Source organism: Tachysurus vachellii, chromosome 5 (assembly GCF_030014155.1).
Source record: "Tachysurus vachellii isolate PV-2020 chromosome 5, HZAU_Pvac_v1, whole genome shotgun sequence".
Taxonomy (NCBI): Eukaryota; Metazoa; Chordata; class Actinopteri; order Siluriformes; family Bagridae; genus Tachysurus; species Tachysurus vachellii.
In genome coordinates, this window is record NC_083464.1 from 20,542,108 (window position 1) to 20,561,428 (window position 19,321).

A 19,321-nucleotide genomic window follows, 5' to 3' on the forward strand; every position below is an offset into this window, starting at 1 on the left:
CCATGTTGTTATAGGCTGCACAGTAGAGTATGGGTCTATGTCGCTCAGATCTAATCCTAATTAGATCCCTTTTGCATGTCTTTTAGGGAGAACATAAAGAATGCCCAATGAAAGAACATACTGCCGGTCTCTTGTTTTGCTTTAAGGGCCTTTGTATTGTGTGTGTATTGGACACCCCACTGCGTATGTTAATGCCTGTTAATTGGCTTTGCTGTCATGCTGTGCAGCACACAGTGCTCCAACAACACAGGCTTTGAGGTGGTTTTCTCAGCTCACTCCTCATCCAGGAGAGCCAGTTTGGCTTTACTAATCCAAAACCTTGCCAAGTATATTGTTGTGTGTGTTATCTTTTATTTTACAAAAGGACATGAAATTATATTTTTATATTATATTGGCAGAATTAGTTTTTATGATTTAGACTTTATTTTTTTGTTTTTTATGATTTAGACTTTAGAGAGGGGCACAAGCATGTATATGAAGCTTGTAGTGGGACTAAAAGGTAAGCAGTGCAGAATTGCTTAACACTGTCTAGTACATTATGTCTATGATAACATACAGATCAGTTCAGTGTGATATGGAAGACTGGCTAATGGTTTAGAAGACTGGTAGAAAAGTGTCTAAGGCAAATCCAAGTCAAGGGTTTGGGCACACTACTGGTTTGAAAATGTGTTTTTTTTCTGGGTGTGTCTGTCTTTAAATAAACAGTGACAAGCAAACACATGATAGCTAAAAACAATTGAAAAAATCCCTATATTTTTGTGCATAATAAAATTCTAAATCTTATGTATAGCAAACTAAAACCTTTCTTTTGCAATTTCAAAAATAACTTCCTTGATCTTAGGTGGAACTGATGCACGTGATTTTTTTACCCCCTTTTTTCTATGTACTTTATCACAGTAAGTCATTCCATAGTTCTATTACTATATGCACGCGCGCGGTCTTTAGCTCTTATAATCGGAGCCACGCCCCCTGCACTTTGATTGGTTCATATTTGTTGCTCGTTTTCAGGTCGTTTGTTTGGTTCGGACTGGGCTGGGGGCGAACACGCTCGAGCGTAGTGCGCCTTCACACGCAGACCGCTGCGGTCAGTCTGCACGCACACGCTCACGCACGTCAGCGCACGGCTTTGTGCAGAGCAAAATAATAGTGTAAACCCGATCTGATGACTTTTCCAGAAGACGGATACTATTATTTGTCGTCTTTTTCCTCTCCTTAAACAAAAAAAATATTATTATTATTTTTTTTAAATCTGAATAACTGACTTGAGAACAAATGAAATATCTGTTCATCCTCTGGAGTGTAAAATGATGCTCAGGACGGAATATTACCAAACCATGACCATGAGCGTTGTTTCTCTGCTGCTATTGCTGGCGACACTACTAGGTAAATATATTTAATTCTAATGCTATATTTTCTTTTGTCTTATTTGCCATAATACTTCTTTTTCTTTTTGCATATGCTATTTATTTTATTTTTTTCAAAAATGCTTCATATTAATAATTTATTTGATTGCTGGGTACATTTAAATGAAATCCAACAGCTCGTTGGTGCATTTTAATGTCTTCTTTGTTGTTGTTGTTGTTGTTGTTGTTTATGTGTGTTTGTGTTCAGTGATGAAAGCTGTTGCAGCTGAAGTTCAAGTTCACTATAGTTATAGCGGCTAAATGCATGGTGCTCTTTTTGTTCATTAGGTTCATATTTAAGTTTCTTTGTTGAATTTGAGCTAAATGTATTTCTCAAGAATTTGGATCCAAATTCAAAATCCAAAAAGCATCAATGATGGAATTGATGGAATTTATGTTACAGGAAATATTTTTGGATTATTCCCCATTATACAGTTTTTAATTAAGTTTGTAATTAAGTAGATTTTAATTTAGATGAGACTTAAATCATATAACAACAGCACACCTGAATGGGCTTAATTTTCTATGTACACTTATTTTGTCGTACTTTGTTAGGCTACATCTATTATGTAAACTATGTAAAATTTTATTGCGCCTAATTTTATATTTTTATATTTGTTTAGGTGTCAGTTGTTTATGGCCAGCTGCATTGTATAGATCTCATCGTGTTATATTGAACTGTCTCTTGGCTGCTCTATAAACTCATATTAAATTTTATTGAGTTTTATAAACACATTATAAACCATTGCCAAGGGTTTGAGTTATCGTACCCCACCGTGCACATGACCACTTTGGGAAATCATGATGCAATTTACTCTGAATTCATTGAAGGCTGTGTTCATTAGATCAGTATTTGGAAATGATCACACTCCAAGAACTGATCTATTATTGTAGGTATAAATGTAATGATGTAACACTTGTAATTGGAAACATGTATGTGTAATTAAATGTAATGTGTGTGTGTGTGTGTGTGTGTGTGTAATTGAAGGTATTACTGTGTGTGTATATAAAGTGTATAACTTACAGATTATTTGGGTAGCTGACATTTGCTGATTAACGATGAGGATCAAGGACATGTAAACCTTCATATGTGAATCTGAAACGTCAGATAATTGTTTATGTCTATTTCACAAAATAAATGATTTCCAGGTGCTTTTTTTTAAAAAAAAAGTGAGCTTAGGTTTATATAAGATAAATGGTAAGATTTATTTGATTATAATTGTGAATATTATTTGAATAATCAGTCTTTAAAACACCCCTAAAGTTTTTGTTAGCTTAGTCACAAAAATGATAGAAGGAACCTAACACACAAGGTGAGCTTTTTAAGGTACTTGATACATAGGTGTATGGATTAAGGCTGAACATATGAACAGCACCAGATTTGGGGTTTATTAGCATCAAGTTCATGGGCATCAGTGCGAAGCAGACAGACAGACCTGGACCAGACAGTGCCACTGAAATTTACCCCTGACCTCTGGCACCCCCAACACCCCTCATCTCCATAAGACTTGGAAAGGTTCAAGGGAGGGGGTAGCTGTTCTGATTGAGATCTCATTAAAAGGGGCGGCAATCCCTGCAGCTGCCTGAGACCAAGACACAAACGCACACACACGCATATACACATCTCTATAGAGTCACAACCAAGCTACTTTTAATCCAACATGGCTCCCCTCTGGTTCAGGGGGTTAATCCAAAAGATCCACACAGCGTGCGGCTTAGACCCAATCCAGCAATGCCCAGGAGGGAGGGGGGGCAAAGCATCCATTCTCTCAGCCTTGTGGATCTACCACTCTGCTGCTATACACTCATGTGCTGGGTCTGTCTTGTGTTTACCAATTAGAGCCAATCTTAATTCAGTGCTGTGGGAAATGCTAGAAGTTTGCATTAGGGCCAAATGCTTTATATGCTTAGGGCAAAATTCTTTATAACTGTGAAGTGGAAGGGGAAAGGGATTATAAAACAAACTGCTCTGATCCGGTGTAAAGCAGATGGTATAAAATGTACAGAACTGCATCAGACTGAAGACACAGTATGTTGTTGTGTTGCAGCTGATGGATTACATTTTCTGAATGGATTTGTCATAAATCTATGGCTATAGCTAAGAGTTAGTAGTAGTTGTGGCTTTAATCACCACAGAACATTTTCTGATGAAGAAAGCAGCTGTTCTTTTCAGAAACACATTCACATTTCACAATCCACACTATTTCATTTGCCTTTACTAAAGAGGGTATCTGCAAAATGTAATCAAACTATGCAATAGGAACATAAGAATATCTCTGTACCCTGACTGCTTTGTGTTTGATTACAGGTATTAAACACATAGCCTGCTTGTGTGTGAAGTGTCTCTTGTATGTTTCAAGAGCAGAAAATCTAAAAGTCAGTGTAAAATTAATATAGAATATAATGTATTTGGATAGACCACCATTGAGTGTGTTTTTAACCTGTCTGCTTTGACTGATATTCCTGTTGCTAAATGTGATGATGGAATTTGTTGTAATGATGATGATGAATGTTAAACATTTTTGTTGTGCATAACCAGCGATGGAAAAGGAATTGCAGCAAAACAGAACTCATGAAATCAAAATGTGGATACTTGAAACGTAAAGGCAGTCATGAGGAGGTCCTATTGGCAGATGACAAATATCCCAAATCTATCAGATCAGGGTGATCATCATTTGTCAAAGGAATCAAAGACAATTATTCTCAGGCTATTGATGAGTTATTTCCACTCCCTCTAATTATTTGTTAATTTAATTACCCCTCCCTATTAAGTCCCAGGGGGTAGTAAGGAGGATGTAAGTACAAGCCTCACAGTTAATTTGGCCCAAACCTCAATCGGAAATTGTTTTGTGTCTTATACACTCCCATTCCCCATTTGGTCTGTACACTTTAATGAGCATCCCTCTTTAAACAATAGGCAAGAGCTGTGCGTTTGTATGCCTGCTCTGGCAGCGAATGGGCACGGAGTCCGCCAGCCAGAGCAAGGAGTTAACTCCCATTAGAGAGACAATAGGCTTGCTGCGGGCTCCTTCTCTCCTGCTGTGTTTAGACTTAGAGCTCCACAGACAGAGTCCCTCTGTCCCAAACTATAGAGACCATGGTACTGTGTTTATACTGTGACCAACTACAGAGGCTATGGAAACACAGAGGCTGTGGAGGCTCTGTTACATGTGAAAGAGGCAGCAGGGTGTATTGCTCATTCTATGCAGTGGCCTATAAAACATTTACAACGGGGGCTATAAAAGAAGATTTAAGGATCTAACACAATATATAGTAATTCAAACTCTTTTAAACCTGTTTAGGTTACGTTTGGCCTGCCTTTTGTCTGAAAGTGAAGTTGTCTCATAATACATCAGCGAGCCTGCTTAATACATAGCAACTTTTCCTCTTTTGCTTTTAAAGATATTCACAGATGTAAAGTATAGGCTGCTTTAAGTCTATATTTGGTCTAATAATGTAGTCAAAACCCTGACTTTTGTCCAAACAAAAGCCCTGGGAAAAACAGCTTTTTTGAATCAAACTGTGAAATACTGACTGAAGGCCCTGAGCTGAGGTTCAAACATTCCAATTTTAGATTTTGTGCAACAGAATTTCATTTGTCTAGCCTGATGTTACGGACTTAACAAATGAGACACCATCAATAAGAGGATTTGGCCATGTTTGTCCTATCTTTATCACCCAGGACACCCCCCCTAGTCTGTTTGTGGGGGTTTCAGCATGAGGCAACAACCACAATAAACTGTGAAGTTCATGGCCAGCTTTCAGAACAATAAACAAAAGGATAGGGTGCATTCTGGTCTTTAGCTACCAAATGCAAGCTGCTCTCTCTTCCTTGCCCTGCACCCACTCTCTCATGACCTTTAGGGCCTAGGGTCACTATCTACCCATGGGGGTGGGGTTTTGATGGGGTTTTCTCTGTCCAAGTGAATATCTAAAATCCTCTGCTTATTAATGACACCCAGATGGGAGGTGAATTTATCCCCAAACCTGCTCTCTCAGTCACATGCAGGGCCAGGAGGTCCCATAGCGCTTTACGAGTGGATATGGGCTCACTATTGTGGGAGTGTAGAATGCAGATGGTGTTGTAGGCATAACTAAGTGGCTCTAATTGAACAAAGAAGCCATTGTTACTATCGTACTGCTAAACCTCCTTCAAATTGTAATCAGCAAAAGTGTTCGGACAAAAATAATGCGATCTGTTAAATGGATCCAGTACGTCACTTCAGATTTCAGAGGATAGCCTGTGGAGATCTTAGTCAATACAAAAACTTATTTTTGTATAAGTATTCTTATATTCTTTGAATACTGAGAAGTTGATTTATTATAGAGAAAATAACAAAATACCAAACCCAGAGACTCTATTATAGTTTGGAGGGCATTTTGTTGGCTTTAGGTCCACTCATACTATATTAGAGGGATGGGTCAGTGCATAACAACTCAATTTTACTCTGACCGCTCACTGTTATCATGCAATGCAATCTTTTCTGAAGGATGTGATTTCTTATGACATTTCCTCAAACAATAGGGCACAAAGGCTGACTAAATGACTTTCTGAATATGAAAATGATTTAAATTATATATTATACCTTTCACAGTTACAAAATCTTAACCTAACTGAACACCTATGGGCCCAACATTTAAGAGAGCACTTTCACTCATTCTCACAACAGCTCGAGTAGCATCTTTTGGGGGAAAGGTGTTCACCCTCCAGTACAGTTGAAGAGCTGTGTAGAATCTTTGCTGAGGTTCATTGAAACTGTTCTGATGTCTTGTGGTGGTTTCATACCTATAATTGTTTTGGAGATTATAAATGTAAGATAATTTGACAAAATTTTTACTATAAAAGTATTTCAAAGTGTTGCTAACATTCACATTAAATCTTATAGTGAGGAGTTTGGTACAGTTCACATTTTGAAGATTCCTAAAATAACATAGATTAGACATGTAGTGGTTTCAAATCTTCATAAATAACATATGGGTGCTTTAAAAAGAATCAGAATGAATTACTAACTATATTTGACACAATAAGCTCTTCTGCTGTTCTGTTGGCCATCTGTTAATTTGTAGCACTAATAAGACAAATGGGAATGAAGTCAAGTTTCTCGCACAGAATTCTTTGTTTCATACTTAACACAAACTGGAAGAGAGCCAAAGTGCACTGTTTGGTGGAGCCATGGCACCAAATCACTAGTAATAGTACAACGATGATGAAGAAGGTAGTGATGAAGAAGTTGATGCTGTACCTGGCACTCCTGTACATATAGACTCTGAAGTTTAGAGTTAGTGCTCTTGAAATGCTTGTGAGGCAAACTTTTGTGTTTTTAAAATCTTGTATTTGACACCTTACACAAACGCTAGACAGGAGAGAAAGCCAGATGAACTCTGTATCTGGTTGTGAAGGATGGAAGAGGGTAGTGACATCCTAAGGAGCAAGAGAATGTTGAAAATTGTGGAAAGGGCCAGAAGGCTAGACAGAAGTTTATGATGACGGCTTCATGGGGTCATCAGATGCACTGAAAGGTGACAATCTCTCATTTTCACAATTGGGCGCATTCAAGTTCAAGTGCGACTGGAGTGTTTTGTTGTGTCTTTTGGGGACAGCTGGGAGAGGGAGTATTTGGGTGCAGGGTATGAGAGGGGTTGGGGTCTGTGTCAGTGAATCTCCCAACACAGACATCCCCAAAAAAAGAGAGAATGAAGGGATGGGCGTGTTGGCGGCACAGGGACAGAGATGAAGTTTGAGTGATCGGGTGGCATGGGAAAGTCACCCCCAAGTTCAAGTGAAAAGGGGAAAACGTGCTGGGGGCAGGGAGAGAGGGCAGATGGTGCCACAGAGTGTGGCGGGGGATGATGAGATTTGGGGGTGGGGCAAGGGTAATTATAAAGTGGTGGGAGCGAAGATGGAGTACTATCACTGGTCTACCCCAAACCCCAAATCATGTGACCCTGCTCCCTTCTCCCTCCACCCTTATCCTCTCCACTTCTGACATTGCTGTGGCTTTGGGTGCTTGAATGGCTCTGTGGCATTTGGCAGCATTGTGTTGCTGTTTTGGGGTGATGGAGAGGGGTGGGGGTGCTAACAGAGCCATCAATCAGACTAGGGAAAGTCAAGTGCAAGTTCAGCTGAAATGAATAGCCTGGAGCAGCCCCTCTTCAGCCAGCCTGCGGCCCCTCCTGCGCTGTTGTCCCCAACTTTCTCATGCAAACACCCGGTAATGTGAAGAAGGAATGAAGATGTCAATGTGGCATTCCCAGCCTCAGACCAATTCCTCTGTCTATCTCCTTCTGTTTCAGAGAATAAATCAATCCATGGCCGAACATAATTTAGTGCTAGAAAGTAGTTCTCGTATACTTCACAAGCTTAGCGACATGGATTGACATACACCAGTCAGAACTATGTCCTAAATCTGCAATGAATGCTGATGTTAATGCCTTGGAAATGGTGCTATTACATTACGAGTGCTTTAATGCTATTACAGTATTCTCTGTAAAATGGTGTCATAGTTCACTTGTTATCTCTTGGCAGATAAACGAGCAGTGATGTCAGTGTTGCTGTTAAACCATACTTTCTAATCAATTACTGTAATATGAACCATTACTCCTCTCTGCCCAGCATTCCCAGTCTGACCTTTACTGGATTTACAGCTCTATAAAACTGGGACAGAGAGAACTATTGCCTCCAATAAGGATCCAAGACTGTTGTTTGTCAGTACCTTTGTCAGTAAAAAAATCAAATGATCTCATATTTCTCTTTTATGTGTTGTAATTCGAATACAATTTGAATTTGTTCTTTTGTTTAATGATGCTATCTTTGCTTCATCAGTGTATCATCTTCATGATCATCATCATCATCATACTCATCCCCATCATCATCATTGCTATAAAGTCTTTTCTTGCTCTACCATTTTCATCTCATCATCAAAGCAGGATTTCAGCCTCACTATCTTCTCTTCACCATTTGTAAGCACCTGACACATTTCACATCAAAAGTTAGAAAATCAGCTGTGCTCAATACCACCTAATTTTTCCTCTTTTGCTTCTTTTCTTTCACAGATATGGGCAGCACATCTGAGTTGGCCTTCATTAAAGAGCCACATGATATCATTGCTGTAAGGGACCGCCCCTTGATGCTGGACTGTGAGGTGGAGGGAGAAGGCCCTATTACCATTACCTGGCGGAGGAACGGGGTACCTATTCAAGTGGGTCCAAGAGTGGCCGTGTTAAGCAATGGCATGCTACTGATCCGAAACTTCCAGAAACGACGTGAGAGCAACGAGACGGATGCAGGAGAGTATGACTGTGCTGCACAGAACCGCTATGGCATGCTGATCAGCCGTAAGGCACGAGTACAATTTGCATGTGAGTGTCCCTGTGTTTAATCATTTAATCATTTAAATCACCTAATATCCATTAAAAAAGTCCTGACTGCTTAAGTGAGTTCTGATTGCTTATTTGAATTGCATCGTTACTGTTCATCTGTGTTTATGCATAATGGTTTGAGAATCTTCACACCTTCAGTGGCGAAGCCTACGTGACCTTTGTCCTTGTGAAGATTTTACACCTTCGAATTCGTATTCTAAGAAATGCACCAAGGGACCCTTCAAGTCATTGTTGATAATCCTCTCCCTCCTTATTGCTGGGACTTCTATTAGGCCAGAGGCTACTAAAAGAATCCCCTTGTTTCTAAAAAATGGCTTCCGTTATTGATCACATACCTCTTGATGTTAGAGAGGGCAGAGGTTGCTCAGTAGAAAAGGGCTATTGAGCAGGAGGATGTTCAGAAGGCGTCTCAAATCCTGGCCTATAACTTCTCAGTTCTACACTGGCTCAATTGAAACTCACTTGGGAAAAAGGCCTCAGCCAAATGAGTAAAATGTGGGGAGTAAATGAGATTTTACACACTGTGTGTTGACTTGTTTGTTTTCATCTCTGCTCTCTGCCAGCTCTACCAAAGTTTCACACTCACCCAGAGTCCATGGTAGTAGATGAAGGAGGGGTGGCACGCTTCCACTGCGCCATTAATGGGATCCCTGAGGCTAGCATCATGTGGGAGAAGAACAGAACCACGCTCATCACAGATGATGACAGGTTACAACCCCCCACACACACTGGACCCACAGTTTGGATAATGTCAACTTTCTTTGTCTAATTTCTATAGTGTAGATACATACTGTTAGTGTTCAATTCTGTCTTTTCTCTGTAGGTATACTCTCCTGCCCAATGGCATTCTGCAGGTCACTGGTGTGCGTCTTGCAGACAGTGGAGTGTATCGTTGTGTAGCCAAAAATATTGCTAACACGCGTTATAGCCATGAGGCCCTGCTCACTGTCTCTGGTGAGACCAACAGCTAAACTGGTTTCAAAATCTTCTGTCTTACAACTGCCCTTTAAGATCTCGCTATCTCAATCACTCACTGTTTTCTGTGTTTGTCTGTTTCTCTCTACACAGTGGCAACTCCTCGTACCTATAAGGAACCAGTGATTCTGTCAGGTCCTCAAAATCTCACCATCAACATCCACCAGACTGCCATCTTAGAGTGTATTGCCACTGGCAACCCTAAACCAATTGTTTCCTGGAGCAGGCTGGGTAATATTGATATCATCTGACACAAATACTTATAACTTAGCATAACTTTGCAGCAGATGATTTCAAGCTGATTTTGTGCATCCCTGACATCCCAGTGTACATGCTACATTCTTACAAAGACACTGTGCTGGTGTATCTTGTTCTATAGCAACATACTGTATGGCTCATGGTAGATTATATTGTTACAACATTTCACAGTCCAACTGCCTTACCTTTTACCTTTTAACATTTTTCCTTACTACTGTTTTTCAATTGAGCAAAACAGTAATAGTATGTACAGTCCTATATAGTCACGTACATGCTAGGGTTAGTTTCTGTTGCTTTTATTTCAATCATATTTGATCTCTTCTCTGTGTGTGTTTGTCTCTTGCAGATGGACGTTCTATTGGAGTGGATGGGATACAGGTGCTGGGCACGGGTAATCTTATGATCTCGGACGTTTCCCTGCAGCATTCTGGAGTATACGTGTGCTCAGCCAACAGACCTGGAAGCAGGATGAGACGTACTGCGCTGGGTCTACTGGTGGTGCAAGGTAGGACTTCCATCCTGACTGTTCCATTATCTCCACCATTTAGGTACCTGATATTTTTCAGATACAGTAGTTCAACTAGCATATTGGGGAAAACATTTTCTCCTGTAGTTCAAGTAGGTAGGAAGCTGATATTTTATCACAGGCTTCTGAGAAAAACATTACACCAAACAATCCAATATCCAACATCGAGCATGTTTAACATATAAAGCATTTCACTACTGTGTATATTTGTGTATGCAACAAATAAAACGGGAAATGAGAAAAATCTGCTTTCCACTGTAAAACCTTCCTACCTCTTTCTGCCTCTACAATAATACGTAAATTCATTTGTGGGGGGAAACATTTATGCCAAATTTTAAAGAATTACATGTTTATAGTGAGTAATTACTGTGAATATCAGCATATGCACATCAGTCTCTGTTTCATTGACTAAATTTCTTATCATTAATGTTTTTTATTTGGTAATTAAATATTATTATAACTGTACAGAGTAAAGCATGTAAAGCACTTTACTCCGTTTTGATGACGTGATGGCACACATGGTCAATGCCAATTTATACTGAAAACAAATTTAAAAAAAGGATATTTATGGGATTTTATGGGATTTTACCAAACCAACACACATATAAGTAACCTGCCGCCTGAGCATAACAGAAGTTGTCATTTTTGGGTCTCTCACTACTTTGCATTGAATATGTGTAGAGTAGACAAATGATACTTTCCCTATAAAAACATCTTTCTACACACAGAACATCATACAGATACATAAGTATAAATTTAGTAGGAAAGCATTGATTATATTCTTTCAAATTCTGATAGTATACAAATTGTGATATTAACCTGGTATAAGAGGTATATGGCATATGTACTGAATACATGCTCTTTAAATGGAATATGGCCTCAGGCTGCTTTCATTCAGACATTTGGCTAATGTCAAGTATCAGGAACTGATCAGATGAATCGTGCAACTGCCCTGAGGAGGTCACATATGAAATGAAAATGGCTCAGACCAGATCTGGTGGGTTTTATGTGTATAGCCCCAAGCCAATTCATTCAGCCACATGTGTACATGCACACACACACATACACACACACGCACACACACACATACACACACACACACACACACACACACACACACACACACACACACACACACACACACACATGCACTGATGTGTATGAGGATAAATGAGAGAAGGTTTGCACTTTTGGGTAGGCCAGACATGATTAACCTGGCTCCGGGCTTGACTGTGACCTCTGGGCTGAGCTGAAACCCATTTCTTCACAACCCCTGATCTTCTACTTGCACAGCCCCACACACACACACATGCACACACACACAAACATCTCATAATAAATGAGTGGGACTCCAGCTGCACACTGATAATGTCCTATAAGCCACTCCAGTGTGTATTACCCGCCCTGCCTCCAACACTGGGGTTGGAGGGGGTTCATGCAATCATGTACATATTGCAGTTAGTCCAATACTGCTCCTACAATAACACATCAGCCAGTGTTTTACTGTAAAGCTACTGAAATAACTACATTATAAATAGACATACATAACTCTTACTGTGCTTACCTCATACAGATCAAAACATTGTACATGAAAAGCACATTTAGTTTTTATTTGAAATGAAAGATAACGTATAAATATATAGTTTAATATACACATTTTAATATAGTTTGATATGTTTTATATGATTGCATGTTTATTATATCAATTCAAAGATAAATGTATGAGGTAAGAATATAATTAAAGGTTGGAAGTCTGTTGTTTGTGTCAGAGGTTTTTTGCTTCCAATCAATCAATTGCTCCGTCAGCTTTTTCCCCCTCACAGGCCTTGCAGTGGCTGGGTAATGGATTCATTCAGTTATTGATTGGGTTGGTAGAAGAACAAAGAAAAAGAAACACTCTTGCCTGTCAGACCTCTGCTTCACCTCCCAGTAGTAGTCCTGTTTGTGTATTTGCGTATTGGTGCATTTTCTTTATTTTTTGTTTTAATATCATAGAAAGGTTTATCTGTCTCTCCTCTATTTGTGACTCACTCATCCAGCTCCAGTGTTAAATGAATTTAAATGCATTGATGCAGGTGCCACATATATGTGCAATTACTAGGCTGTCTGGTGCTGATTCTTACTTATCCTGCTCATCATGCCATCTGCTTGTGGTTCCCAGACCAATGATCCTGATTTGCCCCAGGCCCTTGAACTTGAGCGGTGTTTTTTTTTTTTTTTTTGCGTGTTTGCCTGGCTTTGGCCATGGGAAGCTGTAGTTTGCATAAAATGGAAGTATGTAAATGAGAATTAGTTATGGGTTGACCTGCTCAGACCCCGTCTGCCCTCTTTCCTCATGTTAGGCAAGCTGGAATAAGTTTAGCATATGTGGCCTGATCTGAGACAGACAATGAAAAGCCATCTGGGTGCAGAGAACTTTTAAGTTAGATTTCTACATTGTTTGCTCAGTAAAAATTATATAAAGCTTGGGTATCAGATTTGACTTAATTAAATGTACTGCTCACTTCTACAGAAAGAGACGCGCATGGAGAGGATTATAAATATGAAAATATTAGGACTTTGCAGAGAGAGAGAATGAAGAAGAGGGGATAAGGAAGGTTTGATGCATAAAGGTGGAGCAGGGTGAAAGAGACAATGAGAGGGTGAGAATGAAAGAATAGCAGAAGGGAGGGGGTAAAAGAGGAGGGGCAGAATAATGTGTCTCAGTGTAGGATCACCTCCCACCTTTGACCCCCTGACCCTGTTCCAGCAGGCCTTTAGGAAATGGTGCACGTTAAGGGTGGGGGTGGTTGTGCGCCTGGTTGAAGGTGGGGTGCTGTGAGAGGCTGGGGATTGGGGGACGGTGATGCTTGCAGTCTTTGGGGACCGCAGGCAGCCTATCAGCTACATGCAGCGGACAAATTGACGGAGAATGGCTAGAGAGATGGGAGAGAAAATGGAGTAGGTCCATTGTGTTTGCACAACAGCGTATTCTGATGTGGTTCTGTCCACTCAACCATTTCCCATGACCATGAACTTCTTCAGCTGAACTTCTCCTGTACGCCGAGGAGCCTCTCAAGTCATCCTTTCTCTTTCAGCACCAAACTGAGACAAACTGCCTCATTCAGCCCTGAGGGAGAAGTGTAGTTAGTTCACAAAGACAGACAGATGAGTACAGCATCTTGCTGGATGCGATAATGAAGCTTATGCTTTATTCAGTGCGCTCCTGTTTGCAGAGCATTCAGCTCTTCGGAGTTAATGCTTTCGCTTATGCTTGATTGTGAAGAGCTCTTCAAGCTGCTAGACAAGACTGATAGGGTGGATTTATTACAAGAAAGCACCCCACCCCACCCCCTTTCCCGCAATGTACTGCCATTAAAATGAGCTCTGAACACACATGAGCACTGGTCTCAGTGTATGCTTTACACTTCACTTGAGGTTAGTGTGTAAAGATTGTTGAGTGGTTTCTATTCATGGGCACAAAGGGCTTTGGAGGTGAAGCAAAAAACCGTTTACCTTCATTTAGATACATGCGCACACACACACATGCTCATTTTCTACTTTTGTTAATCGTATAACAATTTGTATTATTATTATTATTATTATTATTATTATTATTATTATTATTATTATTCATAATACAAATTGTTATGCGATTAACAAAAGTAGAACATTTTAGCAGGTAGTAATTCTGCCTGCCTGTCATCATGCATACAGTAAAACAAATTTAGATTTTTTTTACTCAGAAGTTATGCAGTTTGTGATCTCTGTACTGTCACACCAAGCCCTTGTGTGTATACTTGTATAAGGAATGACAAGAAACTCTCTAACTCTGGGTTGGACAATGTATAAACACAGTGATGCAAATGGCTGATGACTTTTTCATATCTTCTGTCTTATCCTGTTTATGTTTCTTTTTTCAAGTAGCTGTCATGTTTTTGTTCCCTGTAGAAAAGGCTAAGGACTGACTGATTGTTCTGACTGTTTATAGAAAATGTGTAAGCTCGTCGAATACAGTCAGTTATGTATAGTTTACCAAAAAGAATCCAGTTTAAGATGGTTCTGTAAAAGGACTGTGCTTCATTCTACATTGATTTTAGTTATTGAAGTGTACTAAACATCTTCTTCTTTTAGAAACAATATGTCCACACACAGAAATGCACAGTTAAAGATGAACCTTCTCTCCTTCAGCTCCACCAGAGTTCCTGCAGTGGCCGCAATCTGTTTCTAAACCAGTAGGGGGCAGCGCAGTGTTTACCTGCCAGGCTCAGGGAGTCCCAGAGCCTCACCTCATCTGGTTAAAAAATGGCAAGGTCCTCACACCTGGAGACAATGTCAAACTTACCAATAACAACAGGTATCTCACGTCCCTATTCTGCTCATAGCAAAATTAGTGCACTTTATAATAATCCCCAAATTCAGTGTGCTTCAGAATAGTTTCCAAGTATGTCATTTCCTTGCTGCCCTGCAGCACTCTGGCTGTGACCCGAATCACTGATGAGGATGAAGCCATCTATCAGTGCATAGCAGAGAACAGCGCTGGAACCAACCAGGCCAGTGCACGATTAGCTGTGTCCCTGTCTCCTGAAAATTCACTTCCGGAAGCTCCGCAGGACCTGATGGCCACACCGCTTACACACACATCCCTGCAGCTCAGTTGGAACCAGCCTGAAAGCCTTGTGACAGACAACATCATCGGCTACGTGCTGCACATCCGCATGCTTGGCGGTGAGAGAGAACATGGAAGTTCAGGAATCACTGGGGTTGTGGGTTTAATTCTAGGATTAATGGGATTTTAAAGAGTGGGTTAAATAACTAGCAGTGGTTGTAGAAATGGTCTTCAGCTACTTATCTTTTTAGTGAAGCTGGAACACTGTGTCATGGTCTGATCAGTACAACTTACATTATTTCATTTCCAGAGCCAGACAGTAAAGAGCTCCAGGAGGCTGTGAGTAAGGACACATTCCAGCATGAGTTTAATAACCTGGAACCAGCAACCACTTATTCCATTTACCTCAAAGCTTACTCTCCTCTGGGGGCCAGCCAGAAGTCCAACACTGTCATTGCCACAACACTAGGGGGCGGTAAGTTACCAAACATCATGCTGGCAAAACGCAGTATGTCATAGACCATAGAAATTGATTTTTTTAACAACAAAACTATAAATATAAATATAAATAATACAATAGATTATATAGAAATATTGTGTGATGTGTAAGCTCTCTCTCTCTCTCTCTCTCTCTCTCTCTCTCTCTCTCTCTCTCTCTCTCTCTCTCTCTCTCTCTCTCTCTCTGAAGTTCCCTCAATGCCCAGTTTCTTCACAAAAGTTCTGAACAGCACGGCAGTGCAGATTTATTGGGAACTGCCCAGTAAAGCAGGGAAACTTGAGGGCTTTAAACTGTCGCTGCGTGTTGTGCCTCAGGAGCAGTTTGGTCCAGAGGAGTTGTTTCCTGGCCACATCAACACACAAACCATCTCACACCTCGGTTAGCTTTAAACACACACACACACACGCACACACACACAAAATCAGCTAATAATGAATGAAACCTTTAATTACCTACAATTTACTTTTCCATCTAATGTGTATACGGTGTAACTCCAAAAATCTAAAAGTGATCTTGATTGTAGATATAAAAACACTACACTTACTGAAAGTTTGGATTAGAGAGCATAGATAGTATTTTTTAACATTGCACAGTACAATAAAATATAGCTTAGCATCTGCCTGGAGTGCAAATGGAAGCTCTGAGCAACTGAACAAATTGCAGGTTGAATATTTAAATAAAATAATATGAATGTTAAATATATGCAGTAGCTGATGAGTAGAAAACATGAATAGAATAGAACGAATAGAAAAATTCTAATAGCTTTAAAAAATACATAATACATGCAATTATTAGTCATAAATATGTATGATAATATATAGATATGTGTATATATATATATATAGATCATATACAAATATATAAAGATAAGATATATCTGTGATACAACGATATATTCATGTCATCAGTATATTAATTGGATTTCCAAAGCTTAAGGTAATTTGTGTGGCTTGACAGAGCCATCAGCTGTGTATGAGATCCAGCTTGTAGCGTTTAATGGAAACGGAGACAGCATTGGCAACAAGCGTCTCGTCTCACTGGCTGAGAGTGGAACTGGAGAAAAGAACAGTGCTGGTGAGTTACACTATATACAATACAGGCTCAGCTTTCTCATTTTTATATATTTACATGAAGGAATATATCCATACATCATCCATGTGTGAATACATACTGTTTTATTGCAGTTTCATCCAGCTCTCTGTAGTGAGCTTTCACTACCACTAAGTGAGGACAGGATGTTATGGAAGCTTATGCTGTACCTGTAGCTCACTTTTATATATAGCTTTTATATACCTGCTGTAATGTTAAAAGCACCTTCAGTCATTTCTTTCGGAATGTTTTTTGTTCCGTTGTTTTAAAGATATCTTGCTATATATTCTTTGGGGTTTTAAAACTAAAACACAGTCCAGCAGCAGTTTAGCAGCAGTTTAGCTTGTTAACGGTTTTATTGTGTATACCTTAGAGATCCTGGGCTCTATATGTTCTCAGGATGGTCTGTTTAAGGTTTTGCTGTCTGAAGAGCATTACTGAGATACTAAATGGGTTTGTTAGATGAAGACAGAGTTGTGTACAGGGAGTTATCTACTGTGAGCGCTGGGTTTAGGAGGGAGTGCTAAATCAAGTTCATTACCACTTTTCCCCAGCTCAGATGACTGGGCATTTTAAAATTGGCAGCAAACCAACATGGAACAATGACAAGCCCTGAAAGCCCCTAAATTTTGTCTAAAATGTTTGATATAAAAAAAGACCATCCTGGCTGTAGAGAAAATGTGGTAATCAATATATGAAATGTGTGTGTGTGTGTGTTTGTGTAAACAGGAGGGCAGAGCTTGTGCAACTGCAGGCAGGATGGAGAGAGCTCGGTAACTGGCATTGTGGTTGGCATCCACATTGGAATGGCCTGCATCATCTTCTGCGTGCTCTTCCTCATGTTCGCATACAGGCGCAGGTGAGCTTTCCACTCCGTAAACATTTATCTAATCAGAGAGCCATTCTGGTTAATGTCAGTCAAGCTTTCCCCCAGTGCTGATCTGTAACCAGCTGCTTTATATTCTGTTGCTCCATGGTTTATGCTGTGTGAAGCTGATAACATGTCTGTACAAGATTTTTACCGATTTGAATAATAGTGTTTATGGGATTTGTACTTTAGATGAATATACATTTTAATTAATATTTTCATGAGAATATATACTTTGACCTCATACCCACATTTCACATCAGCACACTTTCTTTTGCATTAAATTATTGTTTAGCTTCATATTTGCTATAAACTTTAATAACTTTTTATTTAATAACTGCAGAATTCATTTGTCATTGAAAATTACCATTGACTCACATTTCACTATAAACCATTAAAATTCTGAAAATATCAACAAAGAAAAGAGTTAAAATTTAAAATGATTTATTGCAAAATATGTCTGTTTGATATTGGCATTTTTTTAAGTTTACATAAAAAAATCTTATTTAGCTGGTTTCTTTTATGGCAGTAAGCTTAGTAAATAAATGTTACTAATAAAATAACACTAAAATAACTAATAAAATGAGTAGCTCTCAAAGGAAACAAAGGTTGGAAACTCCTGCCCTAGAGTATAAGTGTCTTTTCAACCCTTGCCTATATGTACGTATCTATGCTAATATACTGTACTTGCTCTCTGTGTCTGTGTTCCCATGAGTAGCTCATTTTGTAGAAAGGGCACGCAGGATGCCTGGAGAGTACCACAGAGCGGAGCAGCACCACTGGGAGACACTGTACCTAAAGAAGGAGTGATACCCACCACTGAAGCTATTGAGCTAATGCCACAGGTAAATACTTATCTAAACACACTGTTGTTCTCACTGCTTCCAAGTAGCTCATTACTATGATTCTAAGCACCTTTAGAGTAGCAGTAGTGTCGTTAACCTATGTGCCATTTGCTCTGTGTTTACAGCCTCAGAACTGCTCAGCAGAGAGACAGGCTGCAGGGGCACAATGCCAGGTTCTCATTGAGCAGCAGCCCAACTGCCAACAAGGCACAACAATGAGCACAGGCACTGGCACAGGCTGATAACCCCTTACACACTCTCTTCTACCCCTTACCCCCTAAAGCGCAATGCTTGGCCACTCCATGACACTCTATTCACCAAAGCCTTATTACAACCTGCCCTTGCTTGAGCAGTCAGTAACACCATCACTCTCACACACACAAACACACTGAGTCTGGCTTATGCCTGTAAGGGAGTAAATGTAAATGTACATATAGAAGAGTATATGTAGAGAGACATTAAAGACATCCTTTAATTTCCGTTCATAACCCAAAGTCTTAACCCAAAGCCGTTTTGCACCACATTCACATTTTAGTAATATTTCTGATTGTTACAAGATGCTTAGTTTTCATGATACTAATTATATAGATAAGAAAGGGCAGTTGCTGTTTATGTTGGTTCTCCCCCTTTTTTTTAAATAAGCATTTATGAAATGGGACCAAAATAAACTTGTGTCTACTGCTATAGTCGAAATGCACCAAACGGAAAATTCTGAGGCCTTAGCATGACTGAAATGTTTAAAGTATGTAGCATAATTCTTTTTCTTGTAGAATTGTCATGGTCAGTTTATTCGTGCTGTGAGAGAGACGCCACACTGTAGCCTTATATATATGTGATAGTGTCACTACATTAGCCTTTCAGAAGAGTGGAATGGAGTGGCTAACTCCATC

General features: G+C 39.7%; 1 protein-coding gene across 1 annotated transcript; it reads left to right on the forward strand.

The window, feature by feature from the left end:
* Nucleotides 1-468: 468 nt before the first annotated feature.
* On the forward strand, nt 469-18,826 carry LOC132846039 (immunoglobulin superfamily DCC subclass member 3-like). Its single transcript, XM_060870551.1, has 14 exons — nt 469-499; nt 8,457-8,762; nt 9,347-9,491; nt 9,607-9,737; nt 9,852-9,989; nt 10,363-10,521; nt 14,713-14,878; nt 14,993-15,249; nt 15,441-15,605; nt 15,819-16,007; nt 16,587-16,703; nt 17,448-17,577; nt 18,305-18,431; nt 18,557-18,826. The coding sequence occupies exons 1-14, from the start codon at nt 469-471 to the stop codon at nt 18,671-18,673; spliced, it is 2,178 nt and encodes a 725-aa protein (XP_060726534.1). The 3' UTR covers nt 18,674-18,826.
* Nucleotides 18,827-19,321: the final 495 nt, after the last annotated feature.

What these genes read in the sequence shown, in the direction of transcription:
- LOC132846039 (XM_060870551.1), top strand. Translation starts at nt 469, where the DNA reads ATGTATATGAAGCTTGTAGTGGGACTAAAAG. An exon ending in GCTTGTAGTGGGACTAAAAG is followed by an intron (nt 500 to 8,456) that starts GTAAGCAGTGCA and finishes TTTCTTTCACAG; the next exon opens with ATATGGGCAGCACATCTGAG. An exon ending in TGGAGAAAAGAACAGTGCTG is followed by an intron (nt 16,704 to 17,447) that starts GTGAGTTACACT and finishes TTGTGTAAACAG; the next exon opens with GAGGGCAGAGCTTGTGCAAC.